The 21,998-nt window shown below is 45.4% G+C and overlaps 5 protein-coding genes and 1 long non-coding RNA gene across 6 annotated transcripts in view; 1 reads left to right on the top strand and 5 right to left on the bottom strand.

The window, feature by feature from the left end:
• The window catches only part of LOC134040580 (uncharacterized), a 36,553-nt gene that overhangs the window by 12,829 nt on the left and 1,726 nt on the right, over positions 1–21,998 (bottom strand). The gene's annotated exons all lie outside the window — the stretch shown is intronic.
• On the bottom strand, positions 583–4,500 carry rragcb (Ras-related GTP binding Cb). Its single transcript, XM_062486531.1, has 7 exons — positions 3,949–4,500; positions 3,586–3,789; positions 3,270–3,469; positions 3,016–3,130; positions 2,756–2,898; positions 2,114–2,262; positions 583–1,975 (listed from the first exon to the last, which is right to left on the bottom strand). The coding sequence occupies exons 1-7, from the start codon at positions 4,129–4,131 to the stop codon at positions 1,818–1,820; spliced, it is 1,152 nt and encodes a 383-aa protein (XP_062342515.1). The 5' UTR covers positions 4,132–4,500; the 3' UTR covers positions 583–1,817.
• Positions 4,882–6,298, top strand: mycbp (MYC binding protein). The gene is made up of 5 exons (XM_062445846.1): positions 4,882–5,023; positions 5,504–5,576; positions 5,700–5,748; positions 5,883–6,012; positions 6,099–6,298. The coding sequence occupies exons 1-5, from the start codon at positions 5,009–5,011 to the stop codon at positions 6,141–6,143; spliced, it is 312 nt and encodes a 103-aa protein (XP_062301830.1). The 5' UTR covers positions 4,882–5,008; the 3' UTR covers positions 6,144–6,298.
• On the bottom strand, positions 6,633–9,035 carry LOC134006802 (gap junction alpha-9 protein-like). Its single transcript, XM_062445845.1, has 2 exons — positions 8,886–9,035; positions 6,633–8,659 (listed from the first exon to the last, which is right to left on the bottom strand). The coding sequence occupies exon 2, from the start codon at positions 8,619–8,621 to the stop codon at positions 7,140–7,142; it is 1,482 nt and encodes a 493-aa protein (XP_062301829.1). The 5' UTR covers positions 8,622–8,659; positions 8,886–9,035; the 3' UTR covers positions 6,633–7,139.
• Positions 12,557–13,647, bottom strand: LOC134006681 (fatty acid-binding protein 10-A, liver basic-like). Its single transcript, XM_062445632.1, has 4 exons — positions 13,481–13,647; positions 12,998–13,170; positions 12,782–12,871; positions 12,557–12,681 (listed from the first exon to the last, which is right to left on the bottom strand). Exons 1-4 carry the CDS (start codon positions 13,545–13,547, stop codon positions 12,631–12,633), a joined length of 381 nt encoding a protein of 126 aa, XP_062301616.1. The 5' UTR covers positions 13,548–13,647; the 3' UTR covers positions 12,557–12,630.
• LOC134041068 (Na(+)/H(+) exchanger beta-like) lies at positions 13,878–21,708 on the bottom strand. Its single transcript, XM_062487308.1, has 12 exons — positions 21,082–21,708; positions 19,654–20,117; positions 18,407–18,657; positions 18,006–18,223; positions 17,681–17,877; positions 17,498–17,587; positions 16,964–17,034; positions 16,685–16,858; positions 15,913–16,066; positions 15,601–15,702; positions 15,025–15,094; positions 13,878–14,861 (listed from the first exon to the last, which is right to left on the bottom strand). Exons 1-12 carry the CDS (start codon positions 21,413–21,415, stop codon positions 14,623–14,625), a joined length of 2,364 nt encoding a protein of 787 aa, XP_062343292.1. The 5' UTR covers positions 21,416–21,708; the 3' UTR covers positions 13,878–14,622.

Raw genomic sequence — 21,998 nt, 5'->3', positions numbered from 1 at the left:
TAGACAGACATATATTTTTCCAAATTTCTGACGTCCATTTTCCGCTCCTCTGAGCTGGTTGTCTGGGGTTGATTAGAGGCTACAGCTGCGGTTCCATCCTGCCGCTACCCATGACAGAATGTATGAGCCAACATTAGCTATGCACTTTGTTGTACTGTATTTCAACAGTCAGAACTGTAATCTTTGTGAGCAGAAGGAATGCATTTAGACAGACAGCCTATGAGTTACCAGTTCTCTGTGCGGAGAAACTGTATCTTCGCACTATTAGTATGATATAAACCACCAGGTAAAATATAGGCTACTTTTACACGTGCAACACAAATACAGTAACTGCGTCTTTAGCATCCAGTGAAATGCCTGAACGGACCTGTATTAACATGCATTGTGGTGCACTAGGGTAACAAACCAATTTACCTACTCCAAAACGGACCACAATCTTTCCAGGAGAATATATGATGCCCCCTGCTGTCCTTTAAAACACAACACAGCCACATCATTAAAACAGGTAAATCCAATTTAATTTCATTAGACCATGCTTCGATCAAGCCATTCTACAGAATTATTAAAGAGACAACCAAAAGATTAAAATGACAAAAATACCTTTAATTATTCACACAATTTCAGACCAAATCGTGGAAGAAATTCACATTCCCTTGTATCTCAAAAGATTTAAATCACTAAATCGCTTTAATCAATTACAGCAGAATTTATTTTTATATTACTCTATGCACAAAAAGAAACTGAAAAACACACACAACCTTGTGGCAAAAGATATTTGTACATATGTTACACATCTCTTGCACTGAAAAGATTTGGCAAAGTGTTCATAAGACTAATACATAAAATAAACTGTCAAAGTGTCACAAATACGACTGGAGTGACCAAATGAGTGACCTGTGACTCCATCAATACCAGCACCCATTAGTCCTCCATCTGAAACACTGGCTATCAAAACCAAACCTAATGGTGGAACTGGCACAGTAGAGGTCCGTGAAGATCCTGAGCAGAACCCTGAACTCTTACAACAGTAGAACAGAGTGATTATCCACATTCCTTACTGAGGGTGTTAGTTTATACTAGGGAACAAACACAGTCAGCCAGAAGCTTTTCACGTGAGAGATAAAAAAAAAAAAAACTGTGTTTAAATGAATTACTGTATAATATTATGCCAAAAATTGTTGGACCCAAATTGCTGAACAGATTGCTTCTCAGTAAACACACATTTTATCATAAGAATCTTTCAAAATATATTTGTATGTAAGGGTACATATGGGCACAAACAAACTCAAAATGTATTATTTCTTTACACTGACAGTAGAAAAAATATGTTTGCTGGTTACATTAATCAATTACATTTGAAAGGAATGCTCTCTAGGGAAAAAAAACCTGACATCTGACAAGTGAATTTCAATTAAGTTCCACTACTGTGGTAAACTTTTCAGCTACATCTTCCTATAATGCAGCTTCCCATTTCTACTGTAACAACAATATGACAACAGAGCATAACAGCTCTGTGAACTGACTTGTTCAGTGGCATACCCTCGTGAAGACAGTAAATATCTGTCTGCCTTGTAAGCAGTCCCTCAGGTGTAGCGACTATTAATCAACAATGCAAAAAGTAACATCCCAAGAGAAGCTAACAGCAAACGATCCCTGCTAGCCTGTAGTTCACCCCACCTTTTTATAAATCTTAATTTAACATCTTTTAGTTTTTTTTTTTTTTTTTACCTCTCTCTTCTTTGGACAGAAGGTTGTTTATATCTCTGTTGATTTCACTGCTTTCTATTTAGGTGACAACATTCCTTCTGTAAGGTTCTCTAAAGAGCATTTCCATTTAATGCAGCATACTTCCCATTGGCCAAGCTGTTACCGGGCGAGCCAGGAGGCAGAACTCCTGTCCTCTGTGCCGACGGTCCGACTTCAAACACCTCATGAATGGCTTTACGAATACAGTGAAAGTTATAGTCTATCAAACCTGGAGAAAACACAGACGGGGAATACTTTAGGAAGTCAAGGCTGTTTTAGGGGAGAGCCTACAGTTAAATAAAGAACGGCAATGTCAAAGCGAACACTGATCATCCGTTTAAACACTGATTATCTGGGCTCCTCTCACCTTTGTTTGCAAAGCTTTCTTCTCTGAGGATGCAGACGAGGGCCAGGAACCTGGTGACCTCCTTCAGACACAGCACGGTGGTGTTGCTGAGCTTGATGATGGCGGACGACTCCTTATCAAACGCACTGCTGCTCCCGTCCTCTCTCAGGCTGCCATAGACAACAACACAACATCATTGTCTGTGTATAAATTAAATGTATTTTGAAAAACACAATAATACCAGACACGTGCACATAATACCAGACACGTGCACATAATACCAGACATGTGCACATAATGCAGAAAGAAAAGCATGTTAACCCTTGTGTTCTCTTCGGGTCATTCTGACCCATCAGTCATTGTGACCCACCGTCGTATTGCGACAACTTTACCGCATACAAAAACAAAGTGAAGCATTTTCTTTTAACCGTTGGGCTGTCTCAGACCCCCCACATTGCGAAGGTTAAAAGAAAATTATTTGTATTTGTTTTTGTATTGGGTAAAATTGGGTAAACACAACGATGGTTCGTTATGAACCTTTGGGTCATGTGACCCGAAGGCAGCACAAGGGTTAAATGATGGTTCATGCGCTACAAGGACCATGCAGTCACTCGACTGACTCCTGTGATCCAGCTACAAGGACCATGCATGACCCGTTCTTACCCGTATATACAAGAGACGTCGATCACAACATCGATCATGTCGCAGCACAGTTCATAAGACTGCATGTCCACAGGAGAACTGTCCGTGGCAACGTAGATCTTACTGACCACATCAAACAGGAAGGCCTTCTCAATCCCAGAATTCTGCCAACACATGACACACATAGCTTATCCACAGAGCTAGTACAAGATGTATATGATCTGCTTCTTACAAGTCTCACAGTACTCATCAAGCATGACTGGAATACAGATCATACATACCGATATGAAGATATTCAAAAGATTCTCTAAAGTTGGTAGCTGTGGAATAAGTTTCTGGACAACTTTACTGAAGGCTTCGAATATGGAGTGGTCATAGATGCTGGTCAAATAAAAGCTAAATTGAAAAAGAAAATATTAGAAATAAATAAAACCTCCCATCGTTCGAGCCGTGATATTAAATGCTCCTTATCTAGGGACAAAGTTGCACTAGTATTCTAATGACCAGAGAAGCCAGTAACCACCGGTGTAGCTACCTGAGGTGAAGCTTCTCAAGGCTGGCATCCGCCAGGTCGTCATTGGCTCTTTGGTGGATGTCCCTCTGGGTCTCGATCTTGTGGTCATCGGAAAGACCATCAACTTTATGGATGAACACCTCAAAGTTTATTTCTGGGTTGACTCTGTAGGCACGGGACACCGTCAGATGCAACCTCCCTAAAGCTTCCACATAATCATCCTGGCATAGGGAGAGAGGACAGAGTTACAGCAGAGAGCAAAAACACACAGCTTTAACACAAGAGGAAAATCATTCCTTAGTGGGTTTGTCACTGTTATAAGAGACAAAACTATTACCTGAGCATCAATAACAAATATCAGAGCCCCAGTGCCTCGAAAAATCATCTCATAGTCAAACGTTGGGTCGAAGAAGTCCACCTGGCCAGGAAAGTCCCAGATTTGGAAGTTGACAAAAGAGCTACTAGAGATGTCATCCTTGTATATTTTGTTAGTGCTCTCCAAGAACAACGTCTCATTGGGTGACATCTTGTGGAACACAACCTGGATGGACCGTGAATCACAACACTGGTTAGTACAATTCATAAATAACATTTTTTTACGTGGCCACGCCCGTTTTTTTTTAACATTACGACTTAAAAACTTATCTGAACTGGATTATTAATGGGTATGATACTGTTTACTTGATAAATATATAGTTACTTTTTGAATTGAAGATTTTCCACTTCGTCGAAGACCCATCAACAGTATTCTTGGTTTACTGTCAGCTGATAACGAACTCTCTTCAATATCTGGTTCATCCACTCCGTAGCCAAAGTCCTTTGGAAAAGAATCTACAACCCCATAACTTCCTGCTAATGTCGGTTCCTCATATTGAATAGACATTTTGTCTACCTACGACTACAAGCACCGCTGATCTCAGAGCTAGTAAATCCTTGCAGCCCGGGCGGCTGTGTTGCTACTCTTCCAGCTTTGTTGATCGGGTTGATCACGAGTGCCAGCTGCTATCTTGACTTGCTTTGTTTATCAGGCTAGCCCAGTAGTACCTCGCTCGTGTCCAACATTTAGAAATCGATGAGGTTAAGTAACTGCTTCTAACAAAAAACAACTGTCTGAATTGTCAGGGATTGGTCTGTTTTTATCTTTTACTCTGATGATATTCCCAAATACTAGTAAATGTTTAGAGCATGACAGCTAGCTTGCCGTATCACTTCCGACGTTACCTGTATTTCCCCGCCCCCAACAATGCTATTGGTTTCCTGGACATAGGGTTACCTTGTTTTAGCATCCAGTGACGGCCGCCTTTTACAGTGACTTGGTGGAGTTAGGACTAGAAAGTACGCGACACTTAAGACAGTGGCATGATCAGGGATGCATTTTTGTGTTTTTTTCTTAAATTAGTTTTACCTGATTATTAATGCTCCTGTTTCTTAATCCTTTCAAATTATCTCTAAAAACGCCTGTATATAAAACGTAGCCATGAGTTGGGACCAATTTAATGACACTTAACTTTACTACCTGCCCAGTAAATGTATTAAAATGAAAATATGTAAGGTTTTCCGTAAATAAATTCCTCACTCAAGACAATATTGTCTTTATTTACTTCCTATGGGTTGATTTCTGTTGTTCGTCGTTATGGCAACCGTACTAGTCACCGTCCGGGTAAAACAAGTCTGTTTCCTACAGCTGATAATCCAACATAGCTAACGTTAGTCTATTTGTGAAGCAAGGCTTGTAATTTCGTAAATTTCCACACAGTATAATGGCACATTATAGAGTAAGTATACGATGACATTACTCAACCCAACTTTTTCAAAGTATTTCTAAGATACAGTAGCTTTCGCGTTTCGCACAATTCGTCTGACTATAGCTAGACTACTGTAGACGTTTTAGGTTTCGTTTTACAGCCAGAACTAGCTCTAGCATTTAGCAAGCTAGCTACTTTAGTTAGCCTAATAGCCATAGTAGATATGTTAACTACATTGTTGTTTACCCTAAAACCCATCGTTCTTTTGTGTGTTAGTTAGTGCTGGCCGTAAGAGTATTAGAGGTAGAGCTAGTAGCCGAATAAACTGGACATGCTTAGTGTTTGGACGTACTTGTTGGACCCTTTACGTTTTCAAACGTCTAGCAATGCATGATAGTGTATTTAACGTGTCCGATTCCAGTTGACACAATCACTTCAGTTTAAACCAGTTTCGTCCTAATTACAAAGTTACTTAATTGAAACCACCTGGGCTTCTCCACTTCCCTTCAGGCCTCCGAATCAAAAAGAGAACAGTACCGAAGGTACCTAGAAAAGGCAGGGGTTCTGGACAGTCTGACTAATGGTAGGTCTCTAATACGAAGTCAAGACCACTTTGTTGGATTCCTTGCCCGTTATGAAAGTGATTGTACGGCAAATGTACTCTCATCAATATCACTTGACTCCTTCAAAACCTTTCTCATTCCAGTACTGGTGGCACTTTATGAAGAGACAGACAAACCGAATAATGCTTTGGAGTATCCTTTTATGAACTTATGTGTAAGACTTGTTTGAAGTTCCTGGTCAACTGGTATGGTGGGACTCTGAAAGGGAAGTTTTCTACAAGCCTCAATGGTTAAAGTTATACGTTTAACTTTCACCCGAACCATAGCTTCATAAAGCATCACCTTGGAGTGTCGGGCCCGGAAGCCTCGGACTCTGAAGCCCTACGCCAGGAACTCACAGACCTGCAGCAGAAGTGCCAACAGCTCACAGAGGAAAATAAAGACCTTAGAAGCAGGGTAAGTGAGTCATGTGTGTTTCTAAACAGTCTCCTGTGAAGTCGAAAAACCCACTTGAATTGATTTGATTTTGGCTTGTTTTTCAGCTTCAGCACTATGAACCTACACCTGGTGAGGGGCCTGCAGAGTAATGTTGCACTTAAGTTATTATTATTATTATTATTTTCACATTGTAAAAATAGAACAGATATGATTTATTTCTTCAAAGAATTGTCCTGATTTCTGTTCACAAAAGTTTTGAGAATAACTCTTGCCAAGATTATTATTAAACAGTTTTGAGGCACAACTTTTGCACCACATTTTTCTGGTACCTTTTATACTCTGTGATCTATGAATAATGTATATGCATGTGTCTGTCTGTCAATTGCATTTTTAAATAACAATTGATATATCGATTACTATGAGCGTTTCAGAAACGGTTGCTTTTTCATATAAAATGTATTATCCAAAACACAGCTCTACTCCAATAGATATAAATATATTTACAAGTTTTCAATGATCATTGAACTTTAAGACAACATATCAGTGTTTTTTCAGGATGGAAGACATCTGTAGTACCGAGATCTGGAGGAAAAAAACAGAACAAATTGAAAATATTATGTAACTACTTTGTGATTCTTCAACAACAATATTGTCAATTTAAAGGCCCAAACTTGTTGGTAGGATGGGGAATCTTCTCAGCACTTCATAATATCACAAACCTATTTATGTGTACGTCAATGTGATGAGAAAACTGGTTGTAATTTTCTCTTGATTGGAGTTTAAAATTGACATCACACACATGATGATATATAATTTAGACCTCAGGGTTACATAATAGCAAATGACTGCCTAAAGCTGGATTATAGATTTTCTGCTCCTATTTTTCCACTGCTCTGCACGTGTTGTTTTGGAAGCCTAGACTGCACAACATGGAGTCGGGGCCACTAGTGGTGCTTTCCAGCTATATCAAACATTTGTGTATAACGATACATTGCGGCTTTTATCGAAAACAATATACCTCACAACTGTGAAGATGAACCCCTCATAATAATTGTCAGAAGTGTGAAATCTTGTTAATTAGCCATTAAAACATACTGACAGTGCTGCAAGTTTTTGTTGGCATTATGAGAATAATTAACTAACGCTTAGATCTGCAGGTCGGTTGTGGCTCGCCTGCTGCTGGCGTTACTTGCCAATGACACTCTGCAGTTCGGAGAGAAGGTGGCAGGGCTGTCGCGGCTGTGCTGAGACGCAGAGCTCTGCTCCCCGGCAGAGTCTGGGCTCTGGGCCCTCTTCAGTCTCTTGAGGTCGGGCTTAGAGAAGGCTCTGGTCCGGCTGGCTGCGAAGCTGCAGCGAGGCTTCATGTTCCCTGGGTAAGAGTCCCCGCTGTCTGAACCGTTCCCCTCCACCACCGTGGTGCAGTTCCACGGCGCGCTCTCCCTCCGTGGCTTCCTGGTGAAGCCTGACAGGCTGGGGCAGGATGAGGCGCTGGCCACCGGCAGGGTGGGGTACTCAGGGCTCCCAGACTCCACATCCTCACAGTGGGAGGGAGGGGGGTGGTGCTTGTCCGGAGCAGGGGAATGGGCCTCACTGCTGGTGTTGTTGGAGTTGCTGTTGTGCTCCACAGAACTGGGCATCACCACCTCTTTGGTGTCTGATCCTGGTTTGGCTCTGGGGGCGTCTTGTATGGGGACGAAGGCGGAGCAGGCATTGAGGAGGGGGTAGTGGGGGCCGTTCACTTGTTTCTCCAGCAGGAGGGTGTAGCCACTGGGCACAGTGGGAATGGTGGCCTTGCACCCCCCAGAGGTCCCCAGACACGCCTGATGAACCACAGAGTTCTTCTTGGACTTGCTCACGTAGTAGTCGTCCAGTTCGTCCTGGAGGTGAGGGTAGAAGTCCAGGATCCCCTTCTTCAGCTTCTTGTAGCCCAGGTGAATGATCTCCAGCAGGCTGAGGAACAAGGACACGGCTGCTATACCCTGCATGAACACCATGAACACGCTCTTTTCTGTCGGCCGAGAGACAAAGCAGTCCACCACGTTTGGGCAAGGTTCCCTGTCGCATTTATAGAGAGGACCCAGCTGGTGACCGTACAGGAGGTACTGGCCCGTCATGAAGCCCACCTCCACCACTGAGCGGGTCGCGATGTGGGCCACATAGGTGCGGAGCAGTGAGCCCCTGAGAGGAGCCTTGTTCAGCTTCCCCTGCTCCAGCTGTCTCATCTCCCTCTCGATTCTCCTCCGGACCTCCAGCAGCTCCACGTCCACGCCCTCCAGCTCGCGCCGCAGCGCCGCCTTCTTACAGTGGCGCTCCTTCTCCAGAGCCCGCAGCTGGTAGATGGCGTGGCCCATGTAGACCAGCGAGGGCGAGGACACGAAGATGACCTGCAGCACCCAGTAGCGGATGAGGGAGATGGGGAAGGCACGGTCGTAGCAGACGTTCCTGCAGCCCGGCTGCTCCGTGTTGCAGATGAAGTCGGCCTGCTCATCGTTCCACACGTCCTCTGCCGCCACGCCCAGCACCAGCATCCGGAAGATGAACAGGATGGTCAGCCAGATCTTGCCCACCATGGTGGAGTGGATATGCACTTCCTCCAAAATCCCACCAAGAAAGTTCCAGTCTCCCATTTTCACAAAGGTACTTCTAAATTAGGTTGATGAAAAATCTGTATCAAAAGAAGAACATTTGAAAAGGGGCACAATGTAAAAAATAAAAACGACTGCACAGAAAATGTGCACTTTCAGTGTTACTGATAAAAAAAAGTGATATTGCAGCAGCATTGGTCCACAATATACAGTAAAGGTATCCATGAAAGTACATCGTTTTCTGAATTTACGTGGACAAAAATGCCATACAGTGCAACGTTCCAACGTTTAAAATGGTTACCTTACCTTTCATTTTGGAAATAAAATGTAGATATGACTATGTTGAATCCAAAACAAGGGTGTGTGGGTCATGGTCAGTGCTTTATCCTCTCGTGAATAATTCTCAGTTAAACTTGAAATGTTGTTGTGAGCAACGATTTGCACTCTCCAGCTGATGAAAAAACCCCACACACAGCTGGAATAAACCAGAGCACGCAACTTGTAGCCCACTCGGATAAATCAATGATACTGTATGGTCCGTTGCCAATTACCTTGCAGCACTGTGGTCAGCCGGTGGTGATGGGCAAGCGAGTCATCCAGGCGAATGTGAGGCTGCCAGACATTCAATTGCTCAATGTATACAGTTAGGTCCATAAATATTTGGACATTGACACAATTTTCATCATTTTGGCTCTGTATACCACCACAATGGATTTGAAATGAAACAATCAAGATGTGCTTTAAGTGCAGACTTTCAGCTTTAATTTCAGGGTATTTACATCCAAATCAGGTGAACGGTGTAGGAATTACAACACATTTTATATGTGGCCCCCCCCTTTTTAAGGGACCAAAAATAATTGGACAAACTAACATAATCATAAATCTAATTGTCACTTTTAATACTTGGTTGCAAATCCTTTGCAGTCAATGACAGCCTGAAGTCTAGAACCCATAGACATCACCAGACGCTGGGTTTCGTCCCTGGTGATGCTCTGCCAGGCCTCTACTGCAACTGTCTTCAGTTCCTGCTTGTTCTTGGGGCATTTTCCCTTCAGTTTTGTCTTTAGCAAGTGAAATGCATGCTCAATTGGATTTAGGTCAGGTGATTGACTTGGCCATTGCAGAACATTCCACTTCTTTGCCTTAAAAAACTCTTTGGTTGCTTTCGCAGTATGCTTCGGGTCATTGTCCATCTGCATTGTGAAGCGCCGTCCTATGAGTTCTGAAGCATTTGGCTGAATCTGAGCAGATAATATTGCCAGAAACACTTCAGAATTCATCCTACTGCTTTTGTCAGCAGTCACATCATCGATAAATACAAGGGAACCAGTTCCATTGGCAGCCATACATGCCCACGCCATAACACTACCTCCACCATGCTTCACTGATGAGGTGGTATGCTTTGGATCATGAGCAGTTCCTTCCCTGTTCCATACTCTTCTCTTCCCATCATTCTGGTACAAGTTGATCTCGGTCTCATCTGTCCATAGGATGTTGTTCCAGAACTGTACAGGATCTTTTAGATGTTTTTTGGCAAACTCTAATCTGGTCTTCCTGTTTTTGAGACTCACCAATGGTTTACATCTTGTGGTGAACCCTCTGTATTTACTCTGGTGAAGTCTTCTCTTAATTTTTGACTTTGACACAGATACGCCTACCTCCTGGAGAGTGTTCTTGATCTGGCCAACTGTTGTGAAGGGGTTTTTCTTCACCAGGGAAAGAATTCTTCTGTCATCCACCACAGTTGTTTTCCGTGGTCTTCCGGGTCTTTTGGTGTTGCTGAGCTCACAAGTGCGTTCTTTCTTTTTAAGAATGTACCAAACAGTTGATTTGGCCACACCTAATGTTTTTTCTATCTCTCTGATAGGTTTGTTTTGATTTTTCAGCCTAACGATGGCTTGCTTCACTGATGGTGACAGCTCTTTGGACTTCATATTGAGAGTTGACAGCAACAGATTCCAAACACAAATACCATACTTGAAATGAACTCTAGACCTTTTATCTGCTCCTTGTCAATGAAATAACGAACTCCCATGAGGGAATAACATACACCTGGCCATGGAACAGCTGAGCAGCCAATTGTCCAATTACTTTTGGTCCCTTAAAAAGGGGGGGGCCACATATAAAATGTATTGTAATTCCTACACCGTTCACCTGATTTGGATGTAAATACCCTGAAATTAAAGCTGAAAGTCTGCACTTAAAGCACATCTTGATTGTTTCATTTCAAATCCATTGTGGTGGTATACAGAGCCAAAATGATGAAAATTGTGTCAATGTCCAAATATTTATGGACCTAACTGTAATTTCGGTCTGCTCCTCGTAATCTGAATCACATTAAACTACCGCAATCCCGCTTGACAGCTACAAAACCAGGGAGTCTGCTGGTTTGCCCCTGACATGAGAACCGCTGGTGACACCACCAGCCTTCTGCAGTTGGATTAATCCTACTGAAACATTCACTGTGGTATAACTGTATTATTAGCTAGTGATAGCAGTTTGCTGTGTAACAGTGCCTCCCCTACGATCTCTTGAATCGTGGCCTATATGATTCACATACAAACTGAATTGGGATCGTTTAGCCTACCTTACGATAAACCAGTCTCTCAATTTTTCAGTTAAATTCTGTTAATTGCGCAAAATGCCACCAGACACTACCAACCATTAGGTTTGGATTTCAGGAGTAGCAAAACTGTGTATTCTTCAGATTGTTTCACACAGCTAGTTTTCTTACATGGTAACGTAGGCCTATGCCCTGGTTTTTGTCTTTTTCCAGCAACAACATATCATTCAATCTTGTTGAGTATATCATATACACATTTTCAACAACTTTCCCCCCACTCTCTGATTGATGGATTATTTCCTGTAGCAACGATCAATAGGTCGCATCCAACTTCACGCTTGGATGGCTCCCTCTGCATCTCATTAAGACCCCCTGCCAGTTTACCGCCGTCTAGTCCATTTAAAGGCAATCAATAGGATAGTCCTGTCAAACTAACTTGTTGTAATGTTATTTTAAGGAAAATAATGAATCCGCTGTTCAGTGTGACTCGTCTGTTAACAAAACAGGTTCACAAACCAGATACATATTATATTTAGCTGTTGTTACACATAAGGCAGTACTAGTATCGAGATGGTTTGTTTATTGAATAGGGAGATATTGACAATTTCAATGCAGAACTTTACTGAAGGCATCTGTTTACAGTGTACAAATATATGAATGTATTATACACATTCAGCTTTGTTTTAGTCAAATACCAGTTTTATGAGCATAATGGAGACTGAAAAGGGAGTCAGGTGGCTGAGCGGTTAGGGAAGCGGGCTAGTAATCAGAAGGTTGCCAGTTCGATTCCCGGCCATGCCAAAATGACGTTGTGTCCTTGGACAAGGCACTTCACCCTACTTGCCTCGGGGGAATGTCCCTGTACTTACTGTAACTGGGCCTAAATGTATAACTAACAGCCAATATTTCTGACTGTCTAAGAGAGGAAATCATGCAAAAAGAACAAGAATACATGTAAAAGAAGATGAATACAGGTAAAACACCATAACTCACAAAGGCCAGATACAGGCTGAACAACAGGGGAGCCTCTTCCTCTGCCGCGGGCGTCGCTCCTACGAGGGGACCTCAGTACAAGGAAGTTTAATAGGCCTGTTGGTGCAACACCGGCACCTACCGGACGCACAAAACGACTGTGGTCCTGATTGAGACTCGCGCCTACTGACTGTTCCTCGGTTCACCTGGACTGTTTCAGTTCTAATTTTACTTCACAGACAATAGATCAATTTGACAGCTTTGAAATCGTATTCTTCCAGATTGTTTTTTTACATGTTGTTTTATAGTGCAGTTGATACTATCACTTCTAAAATGTAAAATCATCATAAATGTACATTTAGGGTAAGGTTTTAAATCGTTGTGAACAGTAAGAACGAGAAGATGCAGTTAAATGTGTTAATTTTTATTTAAATGACTGTTGCCTACCAGTAGCCTATAAGACACAACAGTAACAAGGGTATTTGGTTCATGGACTCATCCGTTATGTTGAGAGAATTATACCCTTCTACTTCTCCTGGTCATGACTGTGGAGCCCGCTGAAATCGTCTAGAGGAAAGGAATACCATACAAACATGTTATGGTGAAAGGAATTTAAACTATGAGTCATATTTTTTAAGAGGATGTTCAACTCTTTCTGTAACTGTACCTCAATCATGTCCTCCCCTATGATTTTTCTCATGCTGGTGAACTTCTCTGTAGTAATTACGAGCTTCCCATCCTCGAGACTCGGAGTACACTGAAGATAAAAAAATACAAATCAAAAATACAAAAATACATCCACACACACACACACCTGTGTACATGCTACATGCAACTAAGTTTAGGCACTAAGAAAACACAATCATCCGATTATAAATATCACCTGAAACTTCCTTCCGTCCATGGAGGTCATCTCTGATTCTCTCCCGACAGTGAAGGAGTTAGTGACGGTGCGCAGGCTCGTCTGGATCTTGATGGTGAAGTCGTCACCGTTCTGTTCGATCACCGTCACCGGCTTCACATCCTTCATCATCTTCACCAACATCTGAGGCACTTCTAACGGAAACACAACGGCTGCATTAGATCCTTCTGCAGAGACATCTCCTTCAACTTCTAGACAATATACAGGTCTATATAGTCCTAACCTACTGTATAGTTGTATACAGTAAAAATACAGTTCTATACATACAGTGTATTTACAGTTCTAAAGTTGAGTTCCAAACATTAAATATAGGCTACCATTATAAATATTATACAAAGTTGTATGTACTGTACACAATTCTATACATACAGGTCTACACAATATATATAGTTCTAACCATTATATATAGTTCTACAAACATCAGTTGTCATTTAGAGCACTAACCCATTTTCTGGAGGAACTCTTCATGGTTTTCTTGCGCATAGATTTCCCATTTGCCGCTGAAGTCCATCTCTGTTCACCGTTCCCTCGGTATGATGCTAGCCTCAGGCACCGGTAGACAACATACCTGATCATCACTGACATGTTGCTATAGGCGTCACACACACACACACACACACACCCACACACCCACACCCACACACCCACACACACCACACACCACACACCACACACACACACGGTTGGCATTTTAGGGATTTCCAATTCCCTGTTATTCGGCGTTCTCGGCATGTCAAAGGGACCCACGGGATGCATACTGGTCACAAAACACCTCCGTTGTAAACGATCACTTCACACTGCATGAATGAGCAATCATTTTGAAAATGAAAACGTCTACATGTTTCCAGTGCATTCTGTAAAGCTTTATTTTGTGAATACAAAGAACCTAGTACCTTCTTATCTGGTATAAAAATACTGAACTTGGCACACTGTTTTTATAATATAAACGATTAATTGCAAGGTGACATTAGGACAATGCTGGAGCAGGTGTTGCACGTCCCCCTCTAACACAGAAGACAAGGCATGACAGGAGACATTCCTTTGATATATATTAGCACACATGTTGGTTCACACTCATTTGCTTCCTATTGAAACAACAAAAATACCTAAACTTCCAGTGCACTTGACTTTTAATAATATCGACTGCAAGTTGTCCGTGAAGTATCTAGGCGTACGGTCGGTATATTGCCGTGAATCCGTGTTGCAATCCCTGAGAAAACACGTTGTCATTCATGCAGGCAGTGAATGAAGTGCAAAGCTAGTAAATAAGACAGCAGGGCTGAAAGACAGATTCTTATTCCTTGATATCAGCACAATAAGTCAATAAGCATATCTGATCATGTCATGATGTAGCTGTTCGTGATGTTTAAATGTGAAAAATAAGAGTGTCAACACAGAAATAACGATTCTGATAATGTGAAGGACTACCAAATCGGTTTCTTATCAAAAGTCATGAGACCTGTGGAGGAAAGTTATTCTCCCATAGTCTAAATATCAACCGCACAGACACATGATAAATAGGTTTCAGTAAAACGAGTGGAGATTCTCTAAGCACGTAACACTCAGAGGTCACAGGAAGTGCATCATCAACAAGACAGGAAGAGACCTTCCTCCTCGTCCTCCTCAGGGCCCGGGTCGCTGAGACACCGGAGGCGTCGTTGGTCTGGCTGTCGCTGGCCGTGGTCAGCCCTGGACACCGCGCCTGTCTCCCAGCCCTGGTTCTGGGGTGTGTTCTGGTGACCTGTCCTGTCTGACTCCTCCATCAGCCTCGTAGCGTGGAGAGAGTGCTGGGTCGGCGGGTCCACACTGCTCAGACCGTGGCTGTCTGGAGGACAAAATAACTACCACATCAGCCAACACATTCAATACTGTTCAACTGATAACAATGTTTTATCGATAACACTGCGTTTAATGGACATCACCATGTTCCTGGACATATTTAAAATGCATCAATTCCACTACAAGCTCAACAACCCAGACAGACTCACCTGATTCAAATCGCACTCTCCTGACAGGCGGAGTGCCCTGCTTGGCTGGAACAGTGAGGTAGTGGCTCATCTACAGGCAGAGCAGAGGACCCTTCAGACTCTTTCAAAACATTCCCAAACCACCAGGATTTCAAAATTGAAAATGGAATTGGATAGCTTGAAAACATCCAGACGCTGTCATCAAAGTTAGAGTGTAACACACAGAACTGATCTGAGGGGAGGGACAGAAGGGTTTCATGGAGCCTACATCTGTGTAGTCCAGTCTTCTAATGTTCCAGTTCAAGCTTTCAGATAATAGTCTACAGGTGGGGAGGAAGTATGTCATTTTCCACAAACCCTGGTTTCTCACCACAAGTTTCCAACCCTCACTCACCCCCCTCCTCCCCCCTCACTCCCCCTCCTCCACCCTCACTCACCCCCCTCCTCCCCCCTCACTCCCCCTCCTCCTCCTCCTCCCCCCTCACTCCCCCTCCTCCACCCCCCTCCTCCCCCTCCTCCACCCCCCTCACTCCCCCTCCTCCACCCTCACTCACCCCCCTCCTCCCCCCTCACTCCCCCTCCTCCACCCTCACTCACCCTCCTCCCCATGTCCACTCTCTGTTTGCGGAGCCGGAGTTCTGACAGCGCGTCCTCCTCCTCCGGGTCCAGAGCCAACGTGTGTCTGCTGTAGGAGCGCACCTGAGGAGGAGAGAGGAGAGGAGAGGGAGAGGAGGAGAGGGGGGGAGGAGGAGAGGGAGAGGAGGATGAGAGAGGAGAGGAGGGGGAGGAGAGGGAGACAGACAGACACCATTAGCAGACGTTTTCATCCAAAGATCTGAGCTTGTGTCCTACCCTCTGTCTGGTCTTGATCTGGGGTGAGATGCTGTGGGCACTAGCCTAGTGTCCTACCCTCTGTCTGGTCTTGATCTGGGGTGAGATGCTGTGGGCACCAGCCTGCTGTTTGACCCTCTGTAGGTTCCCCCTCAGCATCTTCCTGATCTCCTCCTGGCGGGCCTCAGAGATACGAGGCTGTTCTGCATCCTGGCCTCCCCGCCGGATGTTCCTAACACAACAGAACCGTCCTCTATGAAATGTAGTATAATGAAGTTTCATTACATTTTATTCATATTGAGTATGTTTTGTTTATGTTTATGTTTTGTCTGCATGGACACAGTGGAGGGGTAAGAGGGCAGGTACGTACTGCATGGACACAGTGGAGGGGTAAGAGGGCAGGTACGTACTGCATGGACACAGTGGAGGGGTAAGAGGGCAGGTACGTACTGCATGGACACAGTGGAGGGGTAAGAGGGCAGGTACGTACTGCATGGACACAGTGGAGGGGTAAGAGGGCAGGTACGTACTGCATGGACACAGTGGAGGGGTAAGAGGGCAGGTACGTACTGCATGGACACAGTGGAGGGGTAAGAGGGCAGGTACGTACTGCATGGACACAGTGGAGGGGTAAGAGGGCAGGTACGTACTGCATGGACACAGTGGAGGGGTAAGAGGGCAGGTACGTACTGCATGGACACAGTGGAGGGGTAAGAGGGCAGGTACGTACTGCATGGACACAGTGGAGGGGTAAGAGGGCAGGTACGTACTGCATGGACACAGTGGAGGGGTAAGAGGGCAGGTACGTACTGCATGGACACAGTGGAGGGGTAAGAGGGCAGGTACGTACTGCATGGACACAGTGGAGGGGTAAGAGGGCAGCTTGGCTGAGCTGCCGCTCTCCACCAGCTCCATTGCATGCTTCAGCTCCATCTTGTTGTAGAAGGAGATGAGCTGCGGCTCTGAGGAACGCTCGCCTGCAATCAGCCACTTCTTCACGTAGGTCTTGTTGAAGCGATTCAGCCTAGTGCAACAAACAACATGGTGGAATCAGAAGAACACGCAGCCCGGCTCATGGTGGTCAGGCCCTTTCTGTCTAGGTACACCACACGTTCAGAACTGTACGCACTTGTCCTTCCAGTGATGATGTCCGTAGTGGCCACACACCTCCTCGATCCCCGTCAGAAGATGGTCCAGGAACTGACAGCACACAGGAGATGTGTTCACATGAACACACTGAGAAAATCACACAACAATGACACTACAAACCAGTCTTCCTTCATCACCTGGCCAGTCTTCCTTCATCACCTGGGTGTGTCTCACCTGGCTGTGTGTCTCACCTGGCTGTGTGTCTCACCTGGGTGTGTGTCTCACCTGGGTGTGTGTCTCACCTGGCTGTGTGTCTCTCACCTGGCTGTGTGTCTCACCTGGCTGTGTGTCTCACCTGGGTGTGCTCACCTGGCTGTGTCTCACCTGGGTGTGTGTCTCACCTGGGTGTGTCTCACCTGGGTGTGTGTCTCACCTGGGTGTGTCTCACCTGGGTGTGTCTCACCTGGGTGTGTCTCACCTGGGTGTGTCTCACCTGGGTGTGTCTCACCTGGCTGTGTCTCACCTGGCTGTGTATCTCACCTGGCTGTGTGTCTCACCTGGCTGTGTGTCTCACCTGGCTGTGTATCTCTTCGTTGATGGACCGTCTGCTCTCCTTCTTCTTCTTCACAGCCAGCAGGTCAACCAAAGGTCTGATCGTCATGCCCTGACAACACACCCAGCAAAGATAACACAACAGCTGCTAATGACCCCACACCCACCCACACCCGCACACCCTGTTTTGAATACGCCACCTCACCTGAACGAACACAGTAAAGAAGATGACTGTGATGATGGCGGTGAGGAACAAGTTCCTCATCTTGTGATTGGTCAGCAGGTAACCCAGGGAGAAGGCGATTGCACCTCGCAGGCCACCGTAGGCCACGATGAACTGGTCCTTCTTGGTCAACTTAACAATACGGAACTTGTTAATAATGAAGGTGAGGCCCACCACACCTTGAACAGACACATTCTGAGATCAGACTCAACTTTATGGTCATAAATATCATACATTCATTGATTGATTGTACTTTATCATCACACATTGTTGTGGTTTGTCATTGAATGACTCTTCCTGTACCTACCCATGACCCTCGACACGAGGCAGAGGATGACGGTCACGATGACGAAGGTCCAGTTCCAGGTGTGCGGCCCGGCCACCGTGGACACGCCCAGGAAGATGAAGATGAGGGTCTCGCTCACGCTGCTCCACATCTTCAGGAAGTACTTGATGGTGGTGTAGGACTTGTGGGATACGTTGGCCTCCACATAGGGCCTCATCACCACCCCACATGCTATTAACCTGGAACAGCAAGCAGCAGAGGACAGGTAGGATGTATTTACGCCTAAACGCCAGCCCCAGTGTCCATGAGAGCCTGGTGTACCAGACAGCGCCCCCTGCTGCTACTCACGACATGATGCCAGACAGCGCCCCCTGCTGCTACTCACGACATGATGCCAGACAGCGCCCCCTGCTGCTACTCACGACATGATGCCAGACAGGTGGAACACCTCAGCTGACAGGTAGGCCATGTAGCTGTAGAGGAAGACGAACAGCGGCTCGATGACGCGCGTATGGGAAGTGAAGCGGGAGGTGAAGGCCGCCAGCAGGCCGTAGATGGCGCCCACCAGGAGACCGCCCAGCGCCACCACCAGGAAACAGGCCACGCCCAGGACAGCGTCCAGCACCGTCACAAAGCCCACGTCAGCAAACTCCTCAAACAGGTGGTACAGGACCTGCAGGAGAGGAGGTCAGACACGGTCACTTTTATATCTTTTTGGGCATTTTCATGCTTCATTGGACAGTGTGAAGTGCAGTTTGCCAGGAGAGGTATGTAGAGAATGAGAGGGGCGCTGTGCTTCTACTGTGGATCCAGTTTTTTGTTCAAAATCAATAGACTTGAATGTAGTGTTTAGCTAATGGAACAGTGGACTGCTAGGAGTACTGTCATATCGTTTTTCTGTCTCCGTAGACAGCTGGCCGCAGATCCAATTCACCCCCCGATATTTGGCACAATGAACTCTATCAGGGCCAGTAAATGCCCTCTTATTGCATTTCTAGTCCATTAAACACCATCTGCCTTGTTCTGGCAAGATTACATTGCAGATAAGTCTAGAGGTGGTGGGGGGGGGGGGTTCGTGGCACTTTGTAAGACCCACGAGAAGGTCATATGTTGAGTTACAGACAGACAAGAAATACTTTCATAAAACTGTGATACGAGGCCTGTCCTATGCTGAGACAAATGTGCAGGATCATGGTCGATGGAGACAGTGAAAGCTGGTTGTGTGACAGGCTGCATGTTAATGATGGTTTCTGCCACTAGTCTCTCTACTGACACCTAACATCTAGTCTGTCTCCTGACAGGGCTCACATCAGTACCTCAATGGAGAGGATCGTGTCAAGAGAGACAAACACAATCCAAGACTACAGAGCCAAGTGACATCATCTCCAACTGGACATAGTCAGCATCAGGAAGACCTGTTAACATCTAACAATTAACCCCAAACTTAAAGTCAGAGTTAGCTGGCAAGCGTCTTAAACAGCAACCTCACACGGTCATGACTCCTCCCTGTCCACGTCCACACAACTCACCATGGTGACGACCATGGCCTCCCCCCTCCACTCACCACGGTGACGACCATGGCCTCCCCCCTCCACTCACCACGGTGACGACCATGGCCTCCCCCCTCCACTCACCACGGTGACGACCATGGCCTCCCCCCTCCACTCACCACGGTGACGGCATCGTTGAGCAGGGACTCCCCGAACACCAGGATGTGCAGCAGCTCGTTGATGTGGATCTCCTCGAACACGGCCAGCACGGCCACGGGGTCCACGGCCGACACGATGGACCCGAACAGCAGGCAGGAGAGCAGGTCCACCTGGCTCAGGTAGGGGGAGCCCTCCAGCTGACACACCGCGTACATCATGCCTCCCAGGAAGAAGGTGTTCCACAGCGTGCCCACCACGGCGAACATCAGGATGGTGCCCATGTTGTCGGTGAAGGGCCGGATGGGCAGGAAGTAGCCGGCGTCCAGGATGATGGGCGGCAGCAGGTAGAGGAAGAACAGCTTGGAGTCCAGGATGGGAGCAGGCTCTCCGATGGCCCTCATGAACCCTCCCACCAGGAGCCCCACCACGATGAGCAGGCAGCTCTCTGGAACCACGCCTGACACACAGGGGGTGACGTGGAACCCTGTGGAGGGAGGGGGAGGGGACCAGGGCACCATCAAGCTCTCTGTCAGGGTGACAGGGTGACAGGGTGACAGGGTGACAGGGTGACAGGGTGACAGGGTGACAGGGTGACAGCCTAAAACCTGCCGTCTAGAGGGCTCATGGTTGCAGACACATACCAGCCCATTCCTTCTTCCGTAGGTAGGTAGGGCTCGGGTGATCTTACAAGGGCCTGAAAGATCGTGCTTCTTTCGAGTGATGCATAGGCTACTAGAGACTTTGTCTTGATTATGCAGTTACCGCTACAACTGCACTAAAACTGACATTTTATCATTTTCAATTCCAGAAAATGGCCCTTTGACCCCTTCAGTCGACCCCATATTGTGACATCATTCCAACTGTTATGGATTTTAAACACAGCTCATCACTTTCTGGAATAGGTGAATCCTTTACAGGAAGTCTCCTAGTTAATAGTACATTGAAGGAAAGTTCAGTGTAACACTTGAGAACGCTGCTCTCCAGGGCTCGAGAGTAGCAGCCTCCTACACTCCTTTATGCCTCCTTATCTGTCCTGCTAAGAGCAGCTGGCCAACTAGATAAGCCTTCACTCACCAGCCCCAGACACTGACACCATTATGAGTAACATGATGCCTTTCCTCAGGATGGTCCGAGGCATTTTGTCGGCATGCAATTCAAACAGGCCAATTCATCTGATTTTTTAGTACGTGTTGGCATAGCAAAGTCACAACATATCTCCCCACACTCATATTACTTTCCTTGAATCGAAATTCAAGTGTCTGTGGTACATTAGGGCTACTGGGTTGTAGGAAACTATAATAACAGGAGATGAATGAAACAAGATACGGTGAAAAAGTCCGATGGGTGGCATTCCAATCTGGAAGTTATTATGTCGACAATATTGCAGGTATTGCTAATATGAACTAACGGGAGGAAAAGCCCTAAAGGTGTCACACCGGGGGACTCACCAAGTTTCATCAGCAAGGCGAGAAGGATCCATAGCGAGATCTCAAAAGGCTTTCGGACGTGATCGTAGTTTACAGAGAGGACAGGGAAAGCCTTTTTGTGGTGAGCAGAGCTGGTTGAAGTTGTATTGCGTGAGGCTTCTGTCTTGAGTGGTGGGTTGCGAGATGTTTCGTTGCCTGAAATGTCATGGTTTTCGGTCGCGTAGACACCTCGTGATAAAATGGCCAACATGACAAATAAAACCAAAATACCTCTGTGATACTGAATAAAACGTATGTGGCCACCCAAAGCGGCACATTTGATTGCATGCATTTCAAATAGCCTAATTTCGCACATTCAAATCCATTTGATAAATTATTTGAAGATCAAAACCGGTAACGATGCTGGTGGCATACTGGTCTGCATACTTTTCCAATGATGAATCATCCTCGAGTAGACTATTCGTTTTACGCATCTGCGTCAGAAAAAAAAGTAACGGTTAAACTAACTGCACTTTTATCACAGTTGCTGCATAATGCGACTCGCGAGTGTTACTGTATTGGTTTGGTAATCTTTGTGGCAAGCTTAGGACAAGGTTTCAACCAACATCTAAGATAGGCTGGTTGTGTCTTTAATGTGAATGGTCTTCCATTTCGTTAGCTCCAAGAATACAGTGATGTTCAGTGACATCTAGTGGCAAGGAGGGGAAACATGAACAGTAGACTTTCGGTTAGCAGCCTAACAAATAACCCCATTCATCAAGGGACTTCTTTAAAAAAGTTTAGCCTACTCCCTAAGAATGTAGTGTCTGGACAATGAATGTGTTAGGCTGTATTTGTACTAGAGTAAAATGTATTCAGGGACGGTATAATAGCCCAAATACATCCCTTAAAATGCTTTGACTGCACCCCAGTGGGAGACTAATGAGGAGGGGTGTCTT

The sequence above is a fragment of the Osmerus eperlanus genome, chromosome 20 (assembly GCF_963692335.1).
Source record: "Osmerus eperlanus chromosome 20, fOsmEpe2.1, whole genome shotgun sequence".
Taxonomy (NCBI): Eukaryota; Metazoa; Chordata; class Actinopteri; order Osmeriformes; family Osmeridae; genus Osmerus; species Osmerus eperlanus.
Note: the sequence above shows the minus strand (reverse complement) of the source record. Positions and strands in the feature narration are given on the sequence as shown.

What these genes read in the sequence shown, in the direction of transcription:
- rragcb (XM_062486531.1), bottom strand. Translation starts at nt 4,131, where the DNA reads ATGTCTATTCAATATGAGGAACCGACATTAGCAGGAAGTTATGGGGTT. An exon ending in TTTTGAATATCTTCATATCG is followed by an intron (nt 2,899 to 3,015) that starts GTATGTATGATC and finishes ATGTGTTGGCAG; the next exon opens with AATTCTGGGATTGAGAAGGC. An exon ending in AGAAAGCTTTGCAAACAAAG is followed by an intron (nt 1,976 to 2,113) that starts GTGAGAGGAGCC and finishes TGTTTTCTCCAG; the next exon opens with GTTTGATAGACTATAACTTT.
- mycbp (XM_062445846.1), top strand. An exon ending in TCTGGACAGTCTGACTAATG is followed by an intron (nt 5,577 to 5,699) that starts GTAGGTCTCTAA and finishes TTCTCATTCCAG; the next exon opens with TACTGGTGGCACTTTATGAA. An exon ending in ATAAAGACCTTAGAAGCAGG is followed by an intron (nt 6,013 to 6,098) that starts GTAAGTGAGTCA and finishes CTTGTTTTTCAG; the next exon opens with CTTCAGCACTATGAACCTAC.
- LOC134006802 (XM_062445845.1), bottom strand. Translation starts at nt 8,621, where the DNA reads ATGGGAGACTGGAACTTTCTTGGTGGGATTTTGGAGGAAGTGCATATC.
- LOC134006681 (XM_062445632.1), bottom strand. Translation starts at nt 13,547, where the DNA reads ATGGACTTCAGCGGCAAATGGGAAATCTATGCGCAAGAAAACCATGAA. An exon ending in AGAGTTCCTCCAGAAAATGG is followed by an intron (nt 13,171 to 13,480) that starts GTTAGTGCTCTA and finishes TGTTTCCGTTAG; the next exon opens with AAGTGCCTCAGATGTTGGTG. An exon ending in TGGACGGAAGGAAGTTTCAG is followed by an intron (nt 12,872 to 12,997) that starts GTGATATTTATA and finishes TTTTATCTTCAG; the next exon opens with TGTACTCCGAGTCTCGAGGA.
- LOC134041068 (XM_062487308.1), bottom strand. Translation starts at nt 21,415, where the DNA reads ATGTGCGAAATTAGGCTATTTGAAATGCATGCAATCAAATGTGCCGCT. An exon ending in CATCATCACTGGAAGGACAA is followed by an intron (nt 16,859 to 16,963) that starts GTGCGTACAGTT and finishes TTGTTGCACTAG; the next exon opens with GCTGAATCGCTTCAACAAGA. An exon ending in GAGAGTGCGATTTGAATCAG is followed by an intron (nt 14,862 to 15,024) that starts GTGAGTCTGTCT and finishes TTTGTCCTCCAG; the next exon opens with ACAGCCACGGTCTGAGCAGT.